The sequence below is a fragment of the Quercus suber genome, unplaced genomic scaffold (assembly GCF_002906115.3).
Source record: "Quercus suber isolate HL8 unplaced genomic scaffold, Cork oak 2.0 scaffold_99, whole genome shotgun sequence".
Taxonomy (NCBI): Eukaryota; Viridiplantae; Streptophyta; class Magnoliopsida; order Fagales; family Fagaceae; genus Quercus; species Quercus suber.
In genome coordinates, this window is record NW_027069564.1 from 534884 (window position 1) to 552489 (window position 17606).

General features: G+C 35.7%; 1 protein-coding gene across 3 annotated transcripts; it reads left to right on the plus strand.

Annotated features, from left to right (window-relative positions):
* Positions 1 to 9163: 9163 nt before the first annotated feature.
* On the plus strand, positions 9164 to 15200 carry LOC112000414 (RPW8-like protein 1). 3 transcript variants are annotated; one of them, XM_065774834.1, is made up of 9 exons: positions 9164 to 9288; positions 9646 to 10071; positions 10597 to 10789; positions 10870 to 10957; positions 11185 to 11247; positions 11684 to 11759; positions 12611 to 12855; positions 13016 to 14091; positions 14895 to 15200. In XM_065774834.1, exons 2-6 carry the CDS (start codon positions 9654 to 9656, stop codon positions 11699 to 11701), a joined length of 780 nt encoding a protein of 259 aa, XP_065630906.1. In that variant the 5' UTR covers positions 9164 to 9288; positions 9646 to 9653; the 3' UTR covers positions 11702 to 11759; positions 12611 to 12855; positions 13016 to 14091; positions 14895 to 15200. The 3 variants fall into 3 exon arrangements, with proteins under 3 accessions (XP_065630906.1, XP_065630907.1, XP_065630905.1); XM_065774835.1 differs by lacking the exon at positions 13016 to 14091; XM_065774833.1 differs by lacking the exon at positions 14895 to 15200 and having other exon boundaries at positions 13016 to 14247.
* Positions 15201 to 17606: the final 2406 nt, after the last annotated feature.

Sequence of the window (17606 nt, forward strand, 5' to 3'; positions counted from 1 at the left end):
GAGGGAGTGGTTGGGGGCCTGAGGGCATGATTGTCCTTCACCTCCTCCACCGTGTGTCAAGCTCTCCCATTCTCTTGGTGCCAAATAAAAGCACGAGTTGACACTTCCCTCCGGCTAGTTTCTTCCTGGGGCGGCCCCACCTGGGCCTCTGATTGTAGGAGTAGCTAGGAATAGCAGGTGGCTATTAGCTCGTAAATTTACTTGTAACACAGGCCTACCTGAGCCTCTGATTGTAATATGTAATTTTTCTACGTTTGAATTAATAATATCAAGATCTTTTGTTTTTCTCTTTCGTTTTTTTTTCTTTTTTTTTTTTTTTTTTTTTTTTGTACAATAAATACTTAAAATTTAGAACTCTTATCTTATTCAATCTGCTGTAAAACAAATACTTAGAACTTAGAACCTTATCTTATTCAATCTACTGTAAAACAAACACTTAGAACGTAGAACCTTATCTTATTCAATCTACTGTAAAACAAATACTTATAAAACCTTATCTTATTCAATCTACTGTAAAACAAATACTTATAACTTGGAACATTTACCTGGTGCACCGGCCAGCACCCTAATCCTCCCCACAGACGGCGCCAATTGTAAGGACTCAATTTGAATTGAGTGTTGGGTTTTCAGCCCAACAAGCCCAAACAATACATTTATAGAGAGTGGGCTGACAGGCTTAGGTGCTGGCCGTTGATCACCATGCCCAAGCTTATTTTTAAAAATGGCTAAGTGTTTTCTTACAATGAGGGAATGCTCCTCGGCCTGTGGCCGAGGAGGCCTTTCTTTCTCCCCCCTCCCCCTCTTAGCTTTACTAGCTCTTCTTTTATAGTTTTTATCTTCCTATCTTTTGCTTCCATCTGTTGATTGTCTATTCGCCTTTTTTTCTGGTCGTCCATCCCATCAGAGGCTTTATCGATACTCAAGTGGCTCACTCTGACCAACGTTATCCTGCCAAGGGGTTACCTCTCCATTAATGCGGCCAGGAGGGTTAGTTGAGTGCATTAAATGCGAGAGTGACAGCTTACTTTGGGGTTAGCCACTCCCTGAAATCACTGTTGTCAGGCCGAGGACAAGGTATCCTCGGCGTGGATTCAAGAGAATAGGCTTCCCCCTTCTCCTCAGAAATAGCTTGCGCTCCTCGGCATGGGCCTTGGGCCTGCTATATGATGGACTGAGGCTATCAGGCCCACGGACCCCACAATTATATATAATTTAAGACATATGTTTGCAATTAAAAAAGATGATAAGATAATATTCATAGCACATTAAGTTGTTTTTATTAACTTGCATTGAAATAGCAATTTTAGATCAACTAGTTATTAGCTCTGCAATGTGTGAGAAATTTTTAAATAAATGTGTAACATATTCTTGTTCTAACATTGACGAAAGACCTTTAGAAGAAAGGAAAAAAAATCCAATCCTAAATAACACGTGGTTACAAAATTATCACACCATCAAAATTATACATTAATTGACAATTATTTCTATAATAAGATATTGTATTTCACTTGTATGAATGGTCTAAATCTTGGTGTTATACTATTATAAGGAAAAGATATCATAGGTGATATATTAATTTTTACCTTTGTGTTTGCTTTGTAAAATCTAAGTTAGTTATTTATTTTTTAGTTGTTGTTCTTCTAATGATTAGATCAATTGCTATAATACTTTTAATAAGTAATATTAGTTATTTTTTTGTTGACAAACAAGGGTATTTAGATCTCTTTGAGTATCTGACTATTTCCTCGGGTGTATGCAATCCCTGTCTCACACACACTAAGTTATTACAGGGAGAAATCCCATGGGAGTGGTTCCAAAATGCTTGCAAGTTGTTAGGTCGTTCTAAATATTTAGGAATAAATGTTTAGGTTCTAATTTTATGTTTGTTGGCAAACCGAATACAAAAATGTCTGGTATAAGATATCTTAGAACAATTTTAGATATTTCTCAATTTAATTCAAGTCAAGATTTAAGAACAGTCAAGTTGCAGAAAGAAGAATTTAGAAACTGCAAGGCTTGACCAATCAAGAGAAAGGTTTGACCGATAGAACTGCAATTTATGCAGATTTTAAATCAGGCCCGAAAGCCCGTGAAACTTTTAGGATTTAAGTCCAACACTGCTAGGTATAAAAGGAAAACCCTAATTCACATTTTAGAAGTCTTGTAAAATCTTGTGAGTTACTCTATGAGATTTGTGAGGTTCTGTAACCTTCTAACTCAACAAGCATCTACCGAAAGAATTGATGGAGATAAGTTGTTGCATGCAAGATAAATGGCTGCTGTTGATCTAAAACTTTGAGTGGGATCTCAAAGTCACAAATTGGAGTGCTTGTGTGCAACAAATTCAAATAGAAAAGTTCATGGATTTGGAGCTATGTGTGGTCACGTGAGTAAGTGCTACAAGAGGTAGCATTAGATTTAGGGAAAAATTTATAGTAAACACTTCCATCTATTTAGTGAATTTGTTGCCTTGTGAATTTTTTAGGTTAAATCCTCTCCGGGTTTTTTACCTTGAAATTGGATGGTTTCATTGTTTTCTTAGGTCATCATATCACTTCTTGACTTCTTTACTATTCCGCTTTATGTGACATGATTGTTATTGTTTAATCTAGATCTCATAATAAACCTAAGTAACAACTTGGTTAATTAATTAGGTTAAACAATCTGAGTTTAGAGGGGTCTAAATAAACAAACACAAGTGGTTTCTAACCCGGGATCTTATGGATATCATGAGGTCTTAGGAAGCACAATGTCAACCTTTGGAGTTTTTTTAATCTCATATCTAACAAGTAACAAGTAAGGAAATGCGAGCATGAAAATTTGGCAATGAAACAAAAAAACAAAAACAGAGATATTGGAATATATCAAAAGGTGAGAAAGAAATAAGAAGTTGAATTACAAAGAATACTAAGAAACCATGGCGATTTTTTGCATCAAACATCCAAACAAATTGTTCATGAATCTAGAAGTTTGAAAAAAATATATACAAAAGGAAAGAATGAGAACATAGATAAATTACAAGAAATTGGGGGGGGGGGGGGGAATGATGAAAATTGAGCTTTATTTAAGAATGAAGAAAGTGGGGTTTTCTTCTATTATTCTGGAGGAAGATTCTGAAATAGTTATTCTAGGAATTCATAATTACTAAAAGGGTCTTTTGGATTGGCTATAATCTATAGGATCGATACTATGATCCCAGACTGATCCTATATTATTACTTGTGTTATTAGTCATTGAACAAAGTCTAGGGCTCACCTTCTGTATAGCCAGATTCTATTTTTGTCTCACTCTTGTGATTAGAGGATGGTTTTTGAAAGAGAGAGAGAGAGAGAAAAATAAATAAAGAGTTAAAGGATCTAGTTTTTTTAAGAAACACATGAGAGAGAGAGAGAGAGAGAGAATTTCCTATTGGGATTGTATTTTAACATGTTAGAACCAAACAGAGAAGATTGAGAAAAATATCTCACTATACTTTATTTGTAAGTTATAAATACACTAGTAAACCTTTTTTATTTTTATTTTTTAATTTTTTATTTTATTTTATGGAAACTGGGACAAGTACTATATACAAACAAAAGGTTCTGTTGGTGCGCTCCCCGCTTCGCCAAAGAGTCCGCACATTCATTAGCTTCACAATAAATGTGCTGCACTTGCACCTCCCAGTCTTGATCCATGAGGCTTCTGCAATCACAGATTAAAGGAAAAATATTAGTTGGGTAACTTGCTTTGTTATTTTTTAACCATGTTAGCAGTACACTAAAGTCAAGTTCAAGCTGTATAAACTTAAAACCCATATTCCATGCCATTTCCAAACCCTGCTGGACAGCAGCCAACTTAGCTATATTATTTGATGCTAATCCCAAATTAAGGGAGAAACCCGAGATCCATCTTCCTGAGTGATCCCTTAATATTCCCTTGACACCAGCTATTCCTGGGTTACTTATTGCATTACCATCAGTATTTAGTTTAATATAAGGATTTGGGGGCGCTTGCCATTGTATAATCTGCAGGGTTTTAACCCTTCTTCATTTTGCAGTGTCTACTAGGAAGTAAAATTCCATAGCGGCTTGCACAAAGGAGTGAATAAGGCTATGTTGGGATTGAGATTAATTCTTGAAAATCCTTTCATTGCGCGCTAACCAAAGATTCCAACAAATGAAAGGAAAATAAACTCGCCAACGAAATTGATGGTGCATGATGACACTATCTGCAGTTGCATTGCACCAGAGCCAGTCTTGCAAACACATTTGAAAGAAGGACATGGGCAAGATCCCTAGGGATTAATTCCAAGCCTCTATTGCCCAGGGGCAATCTCGTAGAATGTGTATGGTCATTTCCGGGCTGTGGCATTGAGGATAGTGGTTATCCAAATGGTGACGCCCAATAGTTAGGAGTTGTTTGGTGGGCAACCGGTTGTGCATAGCTTTCCAGAAGAAAAATTGGATCTTTGTTGGACATGGTAAAGCCCAAGTCCAGTTCCATACTAGTTTATTCCAAGGTACTTGTTGTTGTTGAAAAAGAAATTTAGAAGTGGATTTAACGGAACATGTACCATTGTTATGGGGCCACAGAAAAGTGTCAGCAATTCGAGCAAAGCGTGCCACAGGAATACCCTAGATAAGGTTTTGAATATGGGGGGAAAGAGGGATGTTGAGAGAGTTGAATGACCAAGTGTGATTAGTCCGCAATGAACTAAGCCTATGGTCTTCATCATGGAGGAGGAGGGTACCTTCGATATAACTACGAAGGGGGCCTTGAGGAAGCCAAGGGTCCTTCCAAATCTGAATAGTTTGCCCATCACCGACAATCCAACTCACACCCTCAAGTAACAATTTGACCCCTATCGAGAAACTTTCCAAATATAGGACACTCTTGGATTTCGTGGACTGGTAAACAAGGTTGTTTGTGGGAAGTATTTAGCTTTGAAAACCTGGGCCTATAGCGTGTTGGGATTAGTATATAGGCGCCAGGCTTGATGCATGAGAATCGCACGGTTTTCATGCCGGATGGATGGGATTCCTAGCCCACTAGCCTCTTTGGGTAAAGTGACGGTCTCCCATTTAACCGTGTGACAACCTCTATGTTGAGTGGTGTCCCCCCATAGGAATTTGCAACTCATTTTGTCTATCTAGTGACTAATCTTTTGAGGAAGGAGTGTGGTTTGCATGGCATAGATTGGGATGGATGTCACAAATGCCTTTATGAGAGTGGCTCGGCCATCCATAGATAAATATTTGGCTTGCCATCCTTCAATTCTCATTTGTATTTTGTCCACTAAATATTGATATGATTATGTTGTTCGGCGTGTAGTAAAAATGGGTGTCCCTAGATAGGTGCCAATGCGGTCTGGGGTGGGGATACCAAAGATGCCAGCCACCTACTCTTTTATACACCTAGGTGTACGAGGAGAAAACCATAATCGCGATTTGGTAACACTCATAAGCTGGCTCAAAGAGTCACAAAAATTTTGTAGGATTCTGCGTAAATTCTTGTAGTCCCTAGCCTTGGCTTTAGTGAAAAGAAAGATGTCATCAATGAAAAATAAGTGCGAGAGGCGTACCAGGCCCCTAAAATTGATAGGATGCATGACTTGAGCTACGAACAAGAAGAAGTAAATGTTAATGGACAACCACCACATGATAGTGATGCTGAGGAACAACCAAGAAGGGATGCCACTCAACCAAGCGAAGAGGAAGAACTGACTGAAGATGCATGGGAGATCCGGGTACCCACAGAGATGAAGCGCAAGTTGGCTGGCCCATGGAAAACGAGCATCATCCTCAAACTTATGGGACGGCAACTTGGATATCGTGCACTCCAAACCAGGTTAGCGGGTATATGGAGACCTACAGGTACGATGCATTTAATTGATATCGGATATGGTTTCTATATTATGTGATTTGAAATACTGAAGGACTACCAACATGCTCTCATGGATGGACCATGGTTTGTGGGAGACCAATACTTACACGTGGAGGCATGGGAGGCGATTTGGATTCGCTTAGAACAATTACCTATAGAATATTATCACCTGACTTTCTTAAACACGTGAGAAATAAATTAGGAAAACTTTTTAAAGTAGATGCGGTGACTAGCGCCGCCATTCGTGGGAGGTATGCTAGATTATGCGTTCAATTCAACATGGCCTACCCTTTGCCAAAACGTGTCAAAATTGGAGTATTTTGGCTAGATATTGTCTATGAAAACCTTTCAATGTTATGCTACCGGTGTGAGAGACTTGGACACAGAAAGGTCCATTGCACTGAGTCGAGTAAAGAACTGAAAGCCACGTTCTCGCTAAGACCTGAACCAGTGGAGAGCAAGGGACGAAGGAGCTGGAGCAGCAAAACACACCATGGAAAACTTTCCAAACTCGGCACTCCAGACCACGTGGACCCAACACCGAGAATCACCCACGAGGTAAGCCTTTCCAACGTGACACCCATCCACCGACTCCCCAACGTGGATTTACCGCTTCGGCCAAATCACATGCAATGAATCATCCACAAGCTGAATCGCTGATAGGACAGGAGTCTGAGGGGTCGAAGAAGACAACTGGTTTTCACCGAAACAATGTGGCAATGCATGGTGAAAACTATGATTTACTAAAGCCACGTGAACCATCCATGATTCCATGGAAAACCATGCAAGCTTCCCACATGAACACCTGTCCAAGGTTAAATCTGATCAGCAACACCTCACAAGAATTGACACACTCGGACCATATAAGGGACTCTACACCTCACAGGACAACACAGATAACACCCCAACACACAAATGGCTCCCTCATCAGACCAATACTCCTCGACTCCCACTCCAACAGACCCCAATCTCCGTCTCACTCCCACTCACCAAAGCAACCCGAGTCTCCCAGCCAATCCTTCCATGCACACACATTCAACTACCCCCCCCCACCCCGACCAAGCTCAGGTAATGGCGAGCCTCAAGCAGAAACAATCTCTAATTTAAAATTAGCGCAAATATTCCTAAATTAGCATGTCAATCCACACGCGGGCCATCACAATCTCTAATTAAAAATTTTTGAATGTTGTAAAATTGTTATGATATTTGGTTGTGTTTCTAGCATTAATCACAAAAACAACTTTAGCTCACCAAACGTAATCCTTAAACCCTTAAAAAAAATTAAAAGCCCCAATAACAATAATTAAAATTGGCCCAAATAACAACAAACATAGCCTAAATAATAACAAGATTAGGTCAACCAATAACAAAACATTCAACAAAAACTCATTAAAAAAAAAAAAAAAAAAAAACCTCTTAATCATTTAGATTCCTAAATCAAAAAAAAAAAAAAAAAAAAAACTTCTTAATCATTTAGATTCCTAAATCGTTCAACCCATTATATAAAAAATAATTCATAATCTTATTTTTCCAAAAAAATATCACCAAGAGAGATACTGCAGCTGTAAGTTTTCCTCAATGACATTGGTAGCTCAACTCTCCTCAACAACTCAACTCACAGTGGTAGCATGTATCATCCATTGCTACTTGTGATACTGATACAAAGAACAGGATTCTATGAAGGCATCTCTCTCTCTCTCATATTTCAGACACTTTCTCACTTTATTACCCTCATCTCAACATTTTTAATTCTCAATTTGTCTCTTATTTGGTCCTTTTTGTTTTAATTCTTTAGTAGAAGAAAATTGTAAAACTTCACATATTTGTGTGTGTTTTTTGTGATGTCAATATATTCAAGTTTTCTTATTATTAGATTTTGTATGATTTAAGTTTCTTAATAACTATTCTATAAAATTCTTAGAGCGCATTCTAAAAACTGTGAACTTTTTCTCACTCATTCTTTACTTTAATACATTGAAAATGTTGAATTACACTTCATTTTTTTCACTTATTTGGCATTTGATAACAACGAATTGTTTTATCCTTCTTCATTGTTTCAAATAACTTCACACTTGCCAATATGCTTACCTATAAAGCAATAGTTTGACCTAAAAAAACTCCTACTAAGTTCGTTTTTGAAAGATTCAAATACAATAAAAAAGAGAAAGAGAGGGTAAAACAGGAAAAAACATATTTAAGCCACCAAAATTTGATAATTTGGGTGTGAAATAACCCTTTTAATCTAGGGGTGTCTACAAGTCAAATCGAGTCGGGTTTACGCCCAAAGTAAAACTAACCCAACCAATTCAAGTTGAGAAGTTTCAAATCTCCACCATATCCATATCTAGTGAAGATCTCATTGGATCTAGTAGATCCCCACTAAATCGTCACTAAAAAACACTTAGATATTGCTAGATTTGGTGGTTTTTATGGTCAGGTTGATTGGCTTAGGATTCGGAGGAGAAAACTCGTTAACCACCCCTCTAGTGTCGATTTCTGAGGCCAAAAACCCTCTACCAACTGCTAAAGTAATCAGTTTGGGCAGAAGACAATTTGGGTTCAGTTAGGTGGGTCAGGTTGTCGGGTGACTTAGACACTCTTGCATCTATATAAGGGAAATTAATCAAATATCCAAGTATTTGGTTCCCTTTTCTTTTAAAAATGGTAAGTTGCATATTATACTTTTAAAGTCTGGGGATATTCGTATTTAACACTTTAAAATTTTAGAATTTAAATTTTAGCCCATTGAAGTTTGGAGTTGTTTGAATTTTAGACTTGACGTTTCAAAATTTAGATTTTATCTCCTAAAGTTTGGACGTATTTGAATTTTATACTTCCAAATTATGAAACATAATAATATAAACTCCAAACACTCCCAAATTTTAGGAAATAAAATCTCAACACTCCTAAAATTTAAAGGTAAGATTTAAATTTTAAAACGTTACGATGTAAAATTCAATTACTCCTAAAAGTTAAGGGGTAAAATTTAAATTCTATAATGTTAAACTTTAGTTATCCCAAATCTTTAGAAATAAAATTTAAATTATAAAATTTTAAAGTGTAAAATCTAAAATCTAAACGGATACTTAAAAAATGACTATTTTTAAGAGAAGCTTCTGTCCCGTCGTAAAGGCCTAACCCACTCGTTCAGTTCGAAGTTCAAAGTTCAAACTCCTGAGTCTTGACTCTTGACTTAAGTAGCTGTTGTGTTGTGTTTCAACTTTCAACTTCCAATAATGAAGTCTTTCAGTGAACAGTGTATCTTCATTGCATCAAATAAAGATAATTTTTTTTTTTTTTTTAAATTTCCAAACCTCATTCTCTCCCTCCGTCTGTGACTCTATCTCGCTCTGGGTGTGAACTTCAGCATCAAGATTCCGTGAAGTTTCAGCTCCGATCTAAGTGTGAAATTTTGGGTCGATCAGGGTATTTGAAATTTTGAATTTGTGAATTTTTCTGGTCTGGAGAGAGAATAATTTATAATTAAATGGAATAGTGGTAGATTGTTGACTTGAGTAGTAGTTGTAAATTGTAGATTAGCAAAAATTGAAAAAGTGCGATTTTTTATATATACCAGAATTGACTATAGGAGTTTATATAAATGCTAAGAAGAATTCGATGTTTGTAGGAGTTCATTTCATTGCTAGTTTACTTTTTCATTTATTTGAATAGAAATCTAATTCATCTTAAAAAGAAAAACGAAAAAAAATTCAATTTCTTTTTGGCATAGTTGGGTAGATTGGTTTTGTTTCTTAATTGGATTTCCAAATATATTGGATACAGAACAATTTATGGCAGCAGCATATGTTGGAGGGGCTGCTCTCGAGGAAACATTTTTAGAGGTTTTTGCAGTGTTGCATGACACAGTTAAGAATGTGGGAAGCAAAGCCCATATGTTCAAACCCATTCTTAGACACCTCGAATCCACGCTAGATCGTTTATTGCCTATGATCAAAGATATAAAACTTCTAAGCCAACAACTTGATTGCCCAGAAGAGGAAACATTGGACTTGATCGAAGAAATGAAAAAGGGTGAGAAACTGGTTCGCAAGTGCTCGAAAACCCGATGGCGGAACTACTGTTTTAAGGTCCATTACGCCATTAAACTTTGCAAGTTGGATGAGGACATTGCAAGGTTTGGTCAGGTTGATTTACAAATGCAGAAGACTACATTGGTGCAAATGCTTTGTCCTGATGACAAAATTGAAGGTACTTTCATCTCTCTATTCTTTTGTGTGTGCAATTTTACTTTTTAATTGGCTAGGTTTTTTTAGGAAGTATTGTTTGCATTTTAGTGGAAGTTATTTAAAGTGCTAGTGAATCCTTTTCATAGTAAAAGTAAACTGTTTCCAGGTGCTCAATACATTTTCAGTGAGATGTTTCTTAATATTTAAATATTGATTAAATAATGTTTATTTAATTTTCTATCTTATAGTTTTTTCTCTTTTGTTTAAAAACCATTTTCTTGCTTTTTGAGATGTAAAATTATTATTTAAATTTTTGTATTCAGGTTTTATTAACATCTCTTTTACAATAAATAATAGTGAATGCACTTAATGAACACACTCATAACAATTTTCTTTTGGTTAAACAATTAAAGGGTTTCAATTGAGTTGGATTTCTATTGGCCCAATATTTTGGAGGTGGTAGAGAGAATGGAAAATCCACTTATATCTTCTTATTTAAATAAATAAATAAATTATCACTCTAAATAATCCCTTGAAACCTCAACAGTGCAAAATGAAAGTAATTTTCCTGTAAAAGTCCATCCATTACCTCTTTCTCCTGGAGCAGCCACGCCTTCACCGTCTGCTCCCACTCCCCAACCTATAGCTGAATCAGAGTCATTATGGATGAATAGCCACTGGCAAAAAGGAAGACTTATTGGGCGCGGTTCATTTGGAAGTGTTTATTTGGCCACCAACAGGTATATATGTTTGATGTAATTCTTATGCTAGTTTATTTACCTGCAGCAATGTCTTTAGTACAGTTACTCTTTTCTTACAGAGAAACTGGAGCTTTATGTGCAATGAAGGAAATTGAATTATTTCCTGATGAACCAAAATCTGCAGAGTGTATAAAGCAGTTACAGCAGGTCATTCTCCAGAATTTATTGCACTACTAGTTTGCTCTATAATTATATATTGAAATCAAACATGTCAAGCTTTTGCCCTAATTTATTATTTCTATGACATTTTTCCTAAATAAATATATTATTATTATTATTATTATTATTATTATTAGTATTTGGTAAATTGTCTTTATAATTATTTGTTTGGTTTTCTTGCCTCATGCCTCAATTATTCCAATTATTTGTTTCAGGAAATCAAAGTTCTCAGCCAGCTGAAGCATCCAAATATTGTGCAGTATTATGGTAGCGAAATAGTGAGTATTCTCCGAGTTACATGTTTAGAAATTCTCATTGTTGTTTACAGTAGTGTCCTTTATGCAATGTATGAATATTGTTGTGCATATGCAGGTTGATGACCGGTTTTTTATATATCTGGTGTATGTTCATCCTGGTTCCATTGACAGATATGTTCATGAATATTTTGGAACCATAACAGAGTCTATTGTTTGCAATTTTACTCGCCATATTCTCTCTGGGTTGGCATACTTGCATATCACAACGACAATTCACAGATACAATTCACGTTTGATTTGATTTGTTAAAACAATCTACTTAGTGCTGCAACTCACAAATTAGAATTTAACACTTAGGCATGTGAAATTTCTATGCATCACTTTAGTGTGGTAGCAGTCTTGGGGCTAATTTGCTTAATATGACATTTGGAAAGTTTTTCTTTTCTTGTCTCAATAGGGACATCAGAGGGGCTAATTTGCTTGTTGATTCATCTGGAGTTCTCAAGCTTGCTGATTTTGGGATGGCTAAGCATGTGAGATTGTTGTCTTCTTCTTCTTCTTCTTCTTTGTCTTCTTCTTAGTCTTCTTTATTGTATCATCTTGTGTTTTGATTTTTATCTTGCATAATGATTCTCTTTGGATGTAGTCGTTCTTCCTTTTGACATGTAGTAGATGGTATTTCTTCCGTCTTCTTCTTCTTCCTGTATATAGACTCTCCTTAACAGTCCCTTGTCTTCTTGAACTTTTGGTGAAAAAATATCTTTACTTCACCTACTTGTTCCTTATTTTCTCATCAAACAAGATTATCAATACTTGTGGATAATTTTCTTTTAAAAAAGAAGATAAATTGATGTTTGTATGCTCAATTGTGATCGAGTCTATGGTTGTGACAACAGCATGGCCCCTATTACGAGAAAGCAGAATCAGTGTAGTGTAATCCTTAGTATGAAGAATGCTCTTGTAAAATATTACAATTGGTATTATTGCATTTCTCTCTGTGTTTTGTTCAATTCCATACGCCGAGCATGTAGGTGGATGTTGAGGTGCCTGCTTTTAAACTTGTGAATCCTTTGGTAGGAGTTCGTTGTTATTGCCAGCATCTAATTTCCCCCTGGCCACAGTAATAAGCTGAAGATAATTCAGAGAAATATGGGTGATTACCTTTGTTTAGCAGTGATACCTAATTCTATAAGTTGGTGTATCATCATGTTCATCATTAAAACTATTCTTGGTCTGTTTTATTGTTGCTGCCTACTTACCAATAATAATAAATAAATAAATAAAGAATTGTTGCTGCCAACTTGCTATTTTAATTTGCCTTCTGGGGTTCTAGTTGATGTTTCTAATATTGGGCTTAAGTAATATGGGACTTCTTGTTGCACAGCTTACTGAACAAGCAGCTGATCTTTCTTTAAAGGGAAGTCCATGCTGGATGGCTCCAGAGGTATTTTCTTGCTGCTAAATCAATTTGTCATAGGTCTTTATCTTCCCCTACTGAGATCATTGTCTTTCTGCGGCTCATGCAAGCTGTGTTGCAGAGAGATTCCAACTCTGATGTTGCTCTTGCTGTAGATATTTGGAGTTTGGGTTGTACTATTATTGAAATGTTCACTGGAAAAGCTCCCTGGGGTGAGTATGAAAAGATAAGCACCTAATGTTCCTTTATATTCTTTGTTAAACGGGAAACTTTCAACCTGCAGTATTACAATAAATTGATGTTTCTTTTTGCATATTTCTTATTAAATTTTGATTAAAAAATAATCGTGCGCTAAGACCTCATCATTTTCAGATTTTGAAGTTTATATGGTTGGATTGCTGCTTTGCATTAGCTGTTGTGGTTCATGTCTATCCCATCTAAATTACTGACAACTGAATAAGGCTAAGATCAAGCTACATTGTGATGTGGAAGCACAACCAGAATTTTTGTTCTTTTATTTTTCTATTGATATTGTCCTGCAACAACATGGTATGAGAGCAAATTCCAATCCATTTGAGCATCACCGATGGTCAACTAGATTTAAAAAAAAAAAAAAAACCTCACCACCGTCGTTTTTCACACCAGGCACCCAAGTCAAACCCAAAATCCCACCACTGCACAACCAAACCACCATATTCCATCCACTTGAAAATCTAAACTAAATAAAAATCCTTTGCCATGTTTCTCATCCCATCAAATCACTGTAACCCATCTGCCACATAACCCAAGTCAAACAGCAAACCCTATCATCTGAAAACCATCTATGAAAACCAACCACAGTGCCAGCTACCCCGCCACCATTGCCAAAAAATAACCATAAGAAAAAGGGCCATCGCCAAAGTCCTCTGCCCCATCGAAGAGTCCCACCACCCAAGAGGTCACCAAACGCTGATCCATTGGAAAAAAAAAAAAAACCTAACTTTCCCCCAACCTGATTCATATTAAAATCTTACAAACTGTCACAACTCGACCCATACAAGAAGCCGGAGAACCTTTTACCCAACCCCAATAAAACCCAACACAGCCCATTAAAAACTTAACCCAACTAAGTCAAACCTAAAACAAACCCACAAAACAAATTATTGGAAGCATCTTTGAGCTTTCAGCTGTGCCAACCCACCAACACCATAATGATTGGTTTAGACTTAAGAGCACATCAACCAGCCAGCCAACATTTTCAAGTTCTGGTTCTTGTTCCCTTATTTTTTGAGACTTATTATTTTAGGTCATCATGATAATCTCCCAACCACCTATTTTTTATGGTCATAAAGATCAAGACCCATGGATTTTCAACAATTGGCAAATTATTCTGTTGTATTGGCAGTGTGCTTGTTGGTAGCCAACTAGTGGCTGGTTTTGTTGTGCTAAAGTGAAGTTAATAGCAGCATGTATGTAATGAAACTTCTTGTCCAATTTGTTGTTGATTACAATTCAAGTGTTGCAATAAATTTAAGTGAGGTGCGCTGAATTTATATGTGTGGATCTTACCAGTCTTTCTGTTACAATGACTTAGAAAATTATATATTAAATTCTTCGATTTGATACTTGATCTCTTTTCAATATTTAGATTTATGTCTTTTCTGTATAAATCAAGTTAGTGACACTGTAATTCAAGTAAATCAATAAAACTTATACTTCATACATAATGCGTCCATGCTATCTATGTGGATGAAACACAGTGAGTGTGATTATTTATATGTTTTGCAAATTATGAGATGATTATGGCTAGTGTGTTTACTGAGTTGGGAGTTCATCTTAGAAATGGTTAATGACAAGTAGAAAAAGACTCAATTAATTTCGCCTGCTTGTAGCAGAATATCAATCAATTTCAGAGTTTACTTTCCCACCTTTAATTCTCATGTGGGTTCCATTATGGAGGGAGAAGCATGTGTGGCATATGTTATGTTGTATCTGGTGGCATTGCAATGTATTTTTCTGGTGTGTCTGCTTGTAGGAGATACTGAAGCGTGGTAATTGGATAACATTTCTTTTATATCATATTGTTACCTAGTTCTGTAGAGTCTGGTAATATTGGCAACTTTTGCTTTCTGCATTCAGCTGTAGCTTTTGTCTGCTGCCACTGGATTTAGCATAGTGGATGGTATATTGCAGTTGGAGTTGCATTAATTATATTATTTGTGTTTAGATCTTCCCAGTCTTGTTTAAGTTGCATTGATCATATTTGATGCAGGTTGCAGCCATTTTCAAGGTATTGCATAGCACCCCTCCTATACCTGAAACATTGTCATCTGAGGGCAAGGACTTTTTGCGGTGCTGCTTTCAGAGACTTCCTGAGGAGAGGCCATCTGCTGCAATGTTACTAGAACATCCCTTCGTGAAGAAGTCGGAGCAGCTGGATGGACCATCTTGCAACTGAGCATTTAACGGGAAGAACTTGATGGTAAATATAAATGTCATGCCACTTATTGTTACAAGCTAGTTAAATTTAATTATAGATAAATATAAATTATAATTTTATTTAAAGATTTGCATCTGATTTCTTTAATTTTATTTTTAATTAAAGATGAATATCAATTACTCCTATAATTTAGTGACACGTAAATTTAAGAATAGACATTAAATTTAATTGATTAGGCTGTCGTAATAATGCATGCATTATTATAATTTGGCCTTTGTGTGCGTTCTTCTAAGTCAATTTGACGTGACATATATGCAAAATTTGAGTTGCAAGTCTTGTACACAAAAAGGACCAAAAGACTTTAGAGAGTAGATTTTCCATTTTCCATTCATTCCAAGTTTCCACTCTACAGGGACTTCCATGACTTTACCGACACACACAAGTTGAGCTGCAACTTGTAGGGATATTTCATTCAATTTACTTGAGTTTACCTTGATCAAACTCTTTAAAGGAAAAGAAAAAAAAAAATTAAAAAATAAATAAATAAAAGAGAAGAAAAAAAGACTCAAGTTGTCTCAACAAGTCACAATTTTTAATGTCCATAATTTTCAACTGGAGAAGTTTATATTTAATTTCAAAATAAAGTAAATTCAATATTCTCAAAATAAAGCACATAGTTATTCATCTAATCTTAAAAATATTTAAATGATCTAAACTTTAAAAGATTTAAACATAAACGAAAATCTTAGATAACTCCTCATGCACAAATTAAGCAGTCATTTAAATTAAAACATAAAATCCTAACATATAGGAAACTTCTTCAAGACAAGAACAACTAATAAGTGCTTAAAATCTCAATAGCTATTCCCTTGCATAATAACGATCACGTTCTAGCAGTCACTGGCCACTTGTCCCTATGAACGTGAGCAACTTATCTAGAAAAATATAGGGACAATGCGAATGACCTAAAAACTCTCTACCAGATTGAGCTAAAATTACTTGGTTCAATTTTGATTTTCGAGCAATCGCTTCTCACTCTAAGCAAAGTTTTTTTTATCTGCTTTGTCTTTTTACCCTCTTTGTTTAATGGCTAGCAAATTGATTTATGAATAAGCCTTAAGTGAAACACAAACTTCAATAAATTTTTTATCGTTTTTCTCTACTCTCTATTATGGCCTTGAATAACGACAAAGAATAACGGAAAGAAAACAACCTTAAATTGAAACGATTTCATAAAGTGGGTACTGTAATCTATCGAATTGGGATTGAAGGAGCAAAATAGTAAAGCTCTGTTTCCTTCTATAGGTGCTACTGTGACCGAGTCAAAAAATATTCTAGTGATGACTCAGTTGAAAAGAAAACTCTAGAAGGAAATCTAAAAGAAAAGATCTTTTCATAGAAAAATGAGTAGTTGATTACATTGTGGAGCCACTGATCTGTTTATATACTAATCAAGAGAAAGAAAGGCTAAGCGTAAAATCAGGAAATCTGTTATAACAGATTAACTAACAATTACACATGCAAAAACAGAGAATTAAACCAACTGAACATTAAAACGGTGCGTTTAAGCTTTAGACATTAAAGGCTGCTCCAAAACGCTGCGTTTTGAACTTGAAGCTTAAATGATACGGTGCGTTTCATCGTCATCAGTATTTTCTTCTTCAGACTGCCTTACATCAGTCTACTCTCACTTGCTCACAATTTACATTTTTCTGAGTCTACGTTCACAATTTTGAGGCCCCTGTTAAAATTTCAAAATTGTAGGGTAAATTTTACTTCTATACTGTAATTTGCTGTTTCTTTTTATGAAAATATTTGTAATGACATGTAATTTGCGTAATACTGGAATATATATTTCCTATGTAGTTGTTGCAGCAGATGAAGCTGTTAGGTACCTCACATCTCTTATGGTTGAAGTACAGAAGCTCGCAGTGGCATTAATTTAATTAGGGGGAGGGGATGTTTTATTAAATAATTATTGGAAAAAAAAAAAAAGTCACACATTTGCATTGCTGGGAAAATACAACTTTCCAGCACCCCAGTGTAGTAAGGGAAACAATGGTATGAGGTATAAATATAGACATATACAACAAAATCATTATTCAACAGACCACCCGCTTTAGCTAAAAGGTCAGGGCTAGTGTTGTCTTCCCAGTATGGGTGGCTTTGTCTACTGCACCTACTGAAGACGGGTCACCAAAGACCTACAATAAGAAATTATGGAACGAAATGTTAAAATAACAACAAAAAAGAAGTGGTATTTTGATGTGTCAAAATAAATTTTTTTTTTAGAATGCTTAATGCTAGTACTTAAGAGTCCGATTAGCTATAAAATCATCAACAGTTCTGCCATCAATCATGCATGAAGCGACAACAACATTATTAGAAAAACTGCAAGCCCATTAGGGGCGTAGCCAGAATTTTTTACCTGGGGGGGCTAAGTTACATATTCGTATGTTTGTCATAATTTATAAATATGTTGTATACAAGATGATCAAACTTAAAATATATAACAATATTCTAAACTCAAATTTGTGTACAAAA

Coding starts and splice junctions, on each gene's coding strand:
- LOC112000414 (XM_065774834.1), top strand. CDS start 9,654: ATGGCAGCAGCATATGTTGGAGGGGCTGCTCTCGAGGAAACATTTTTA. Junction 10,072..10,596: donor TCCTGATGACAAAATTGAAG/GTACTTTCATCT, acceptor AAACCTCAACAG/TGCAAAATGAAAGTAATTTT. Junction 10,958..11,184: donor GTATAAAGCAGTTACAGCAG/GTCATTCTCCAG, acceptor TATTTGTTTCAG/GAAATCAAAGTTCTCAGCCA.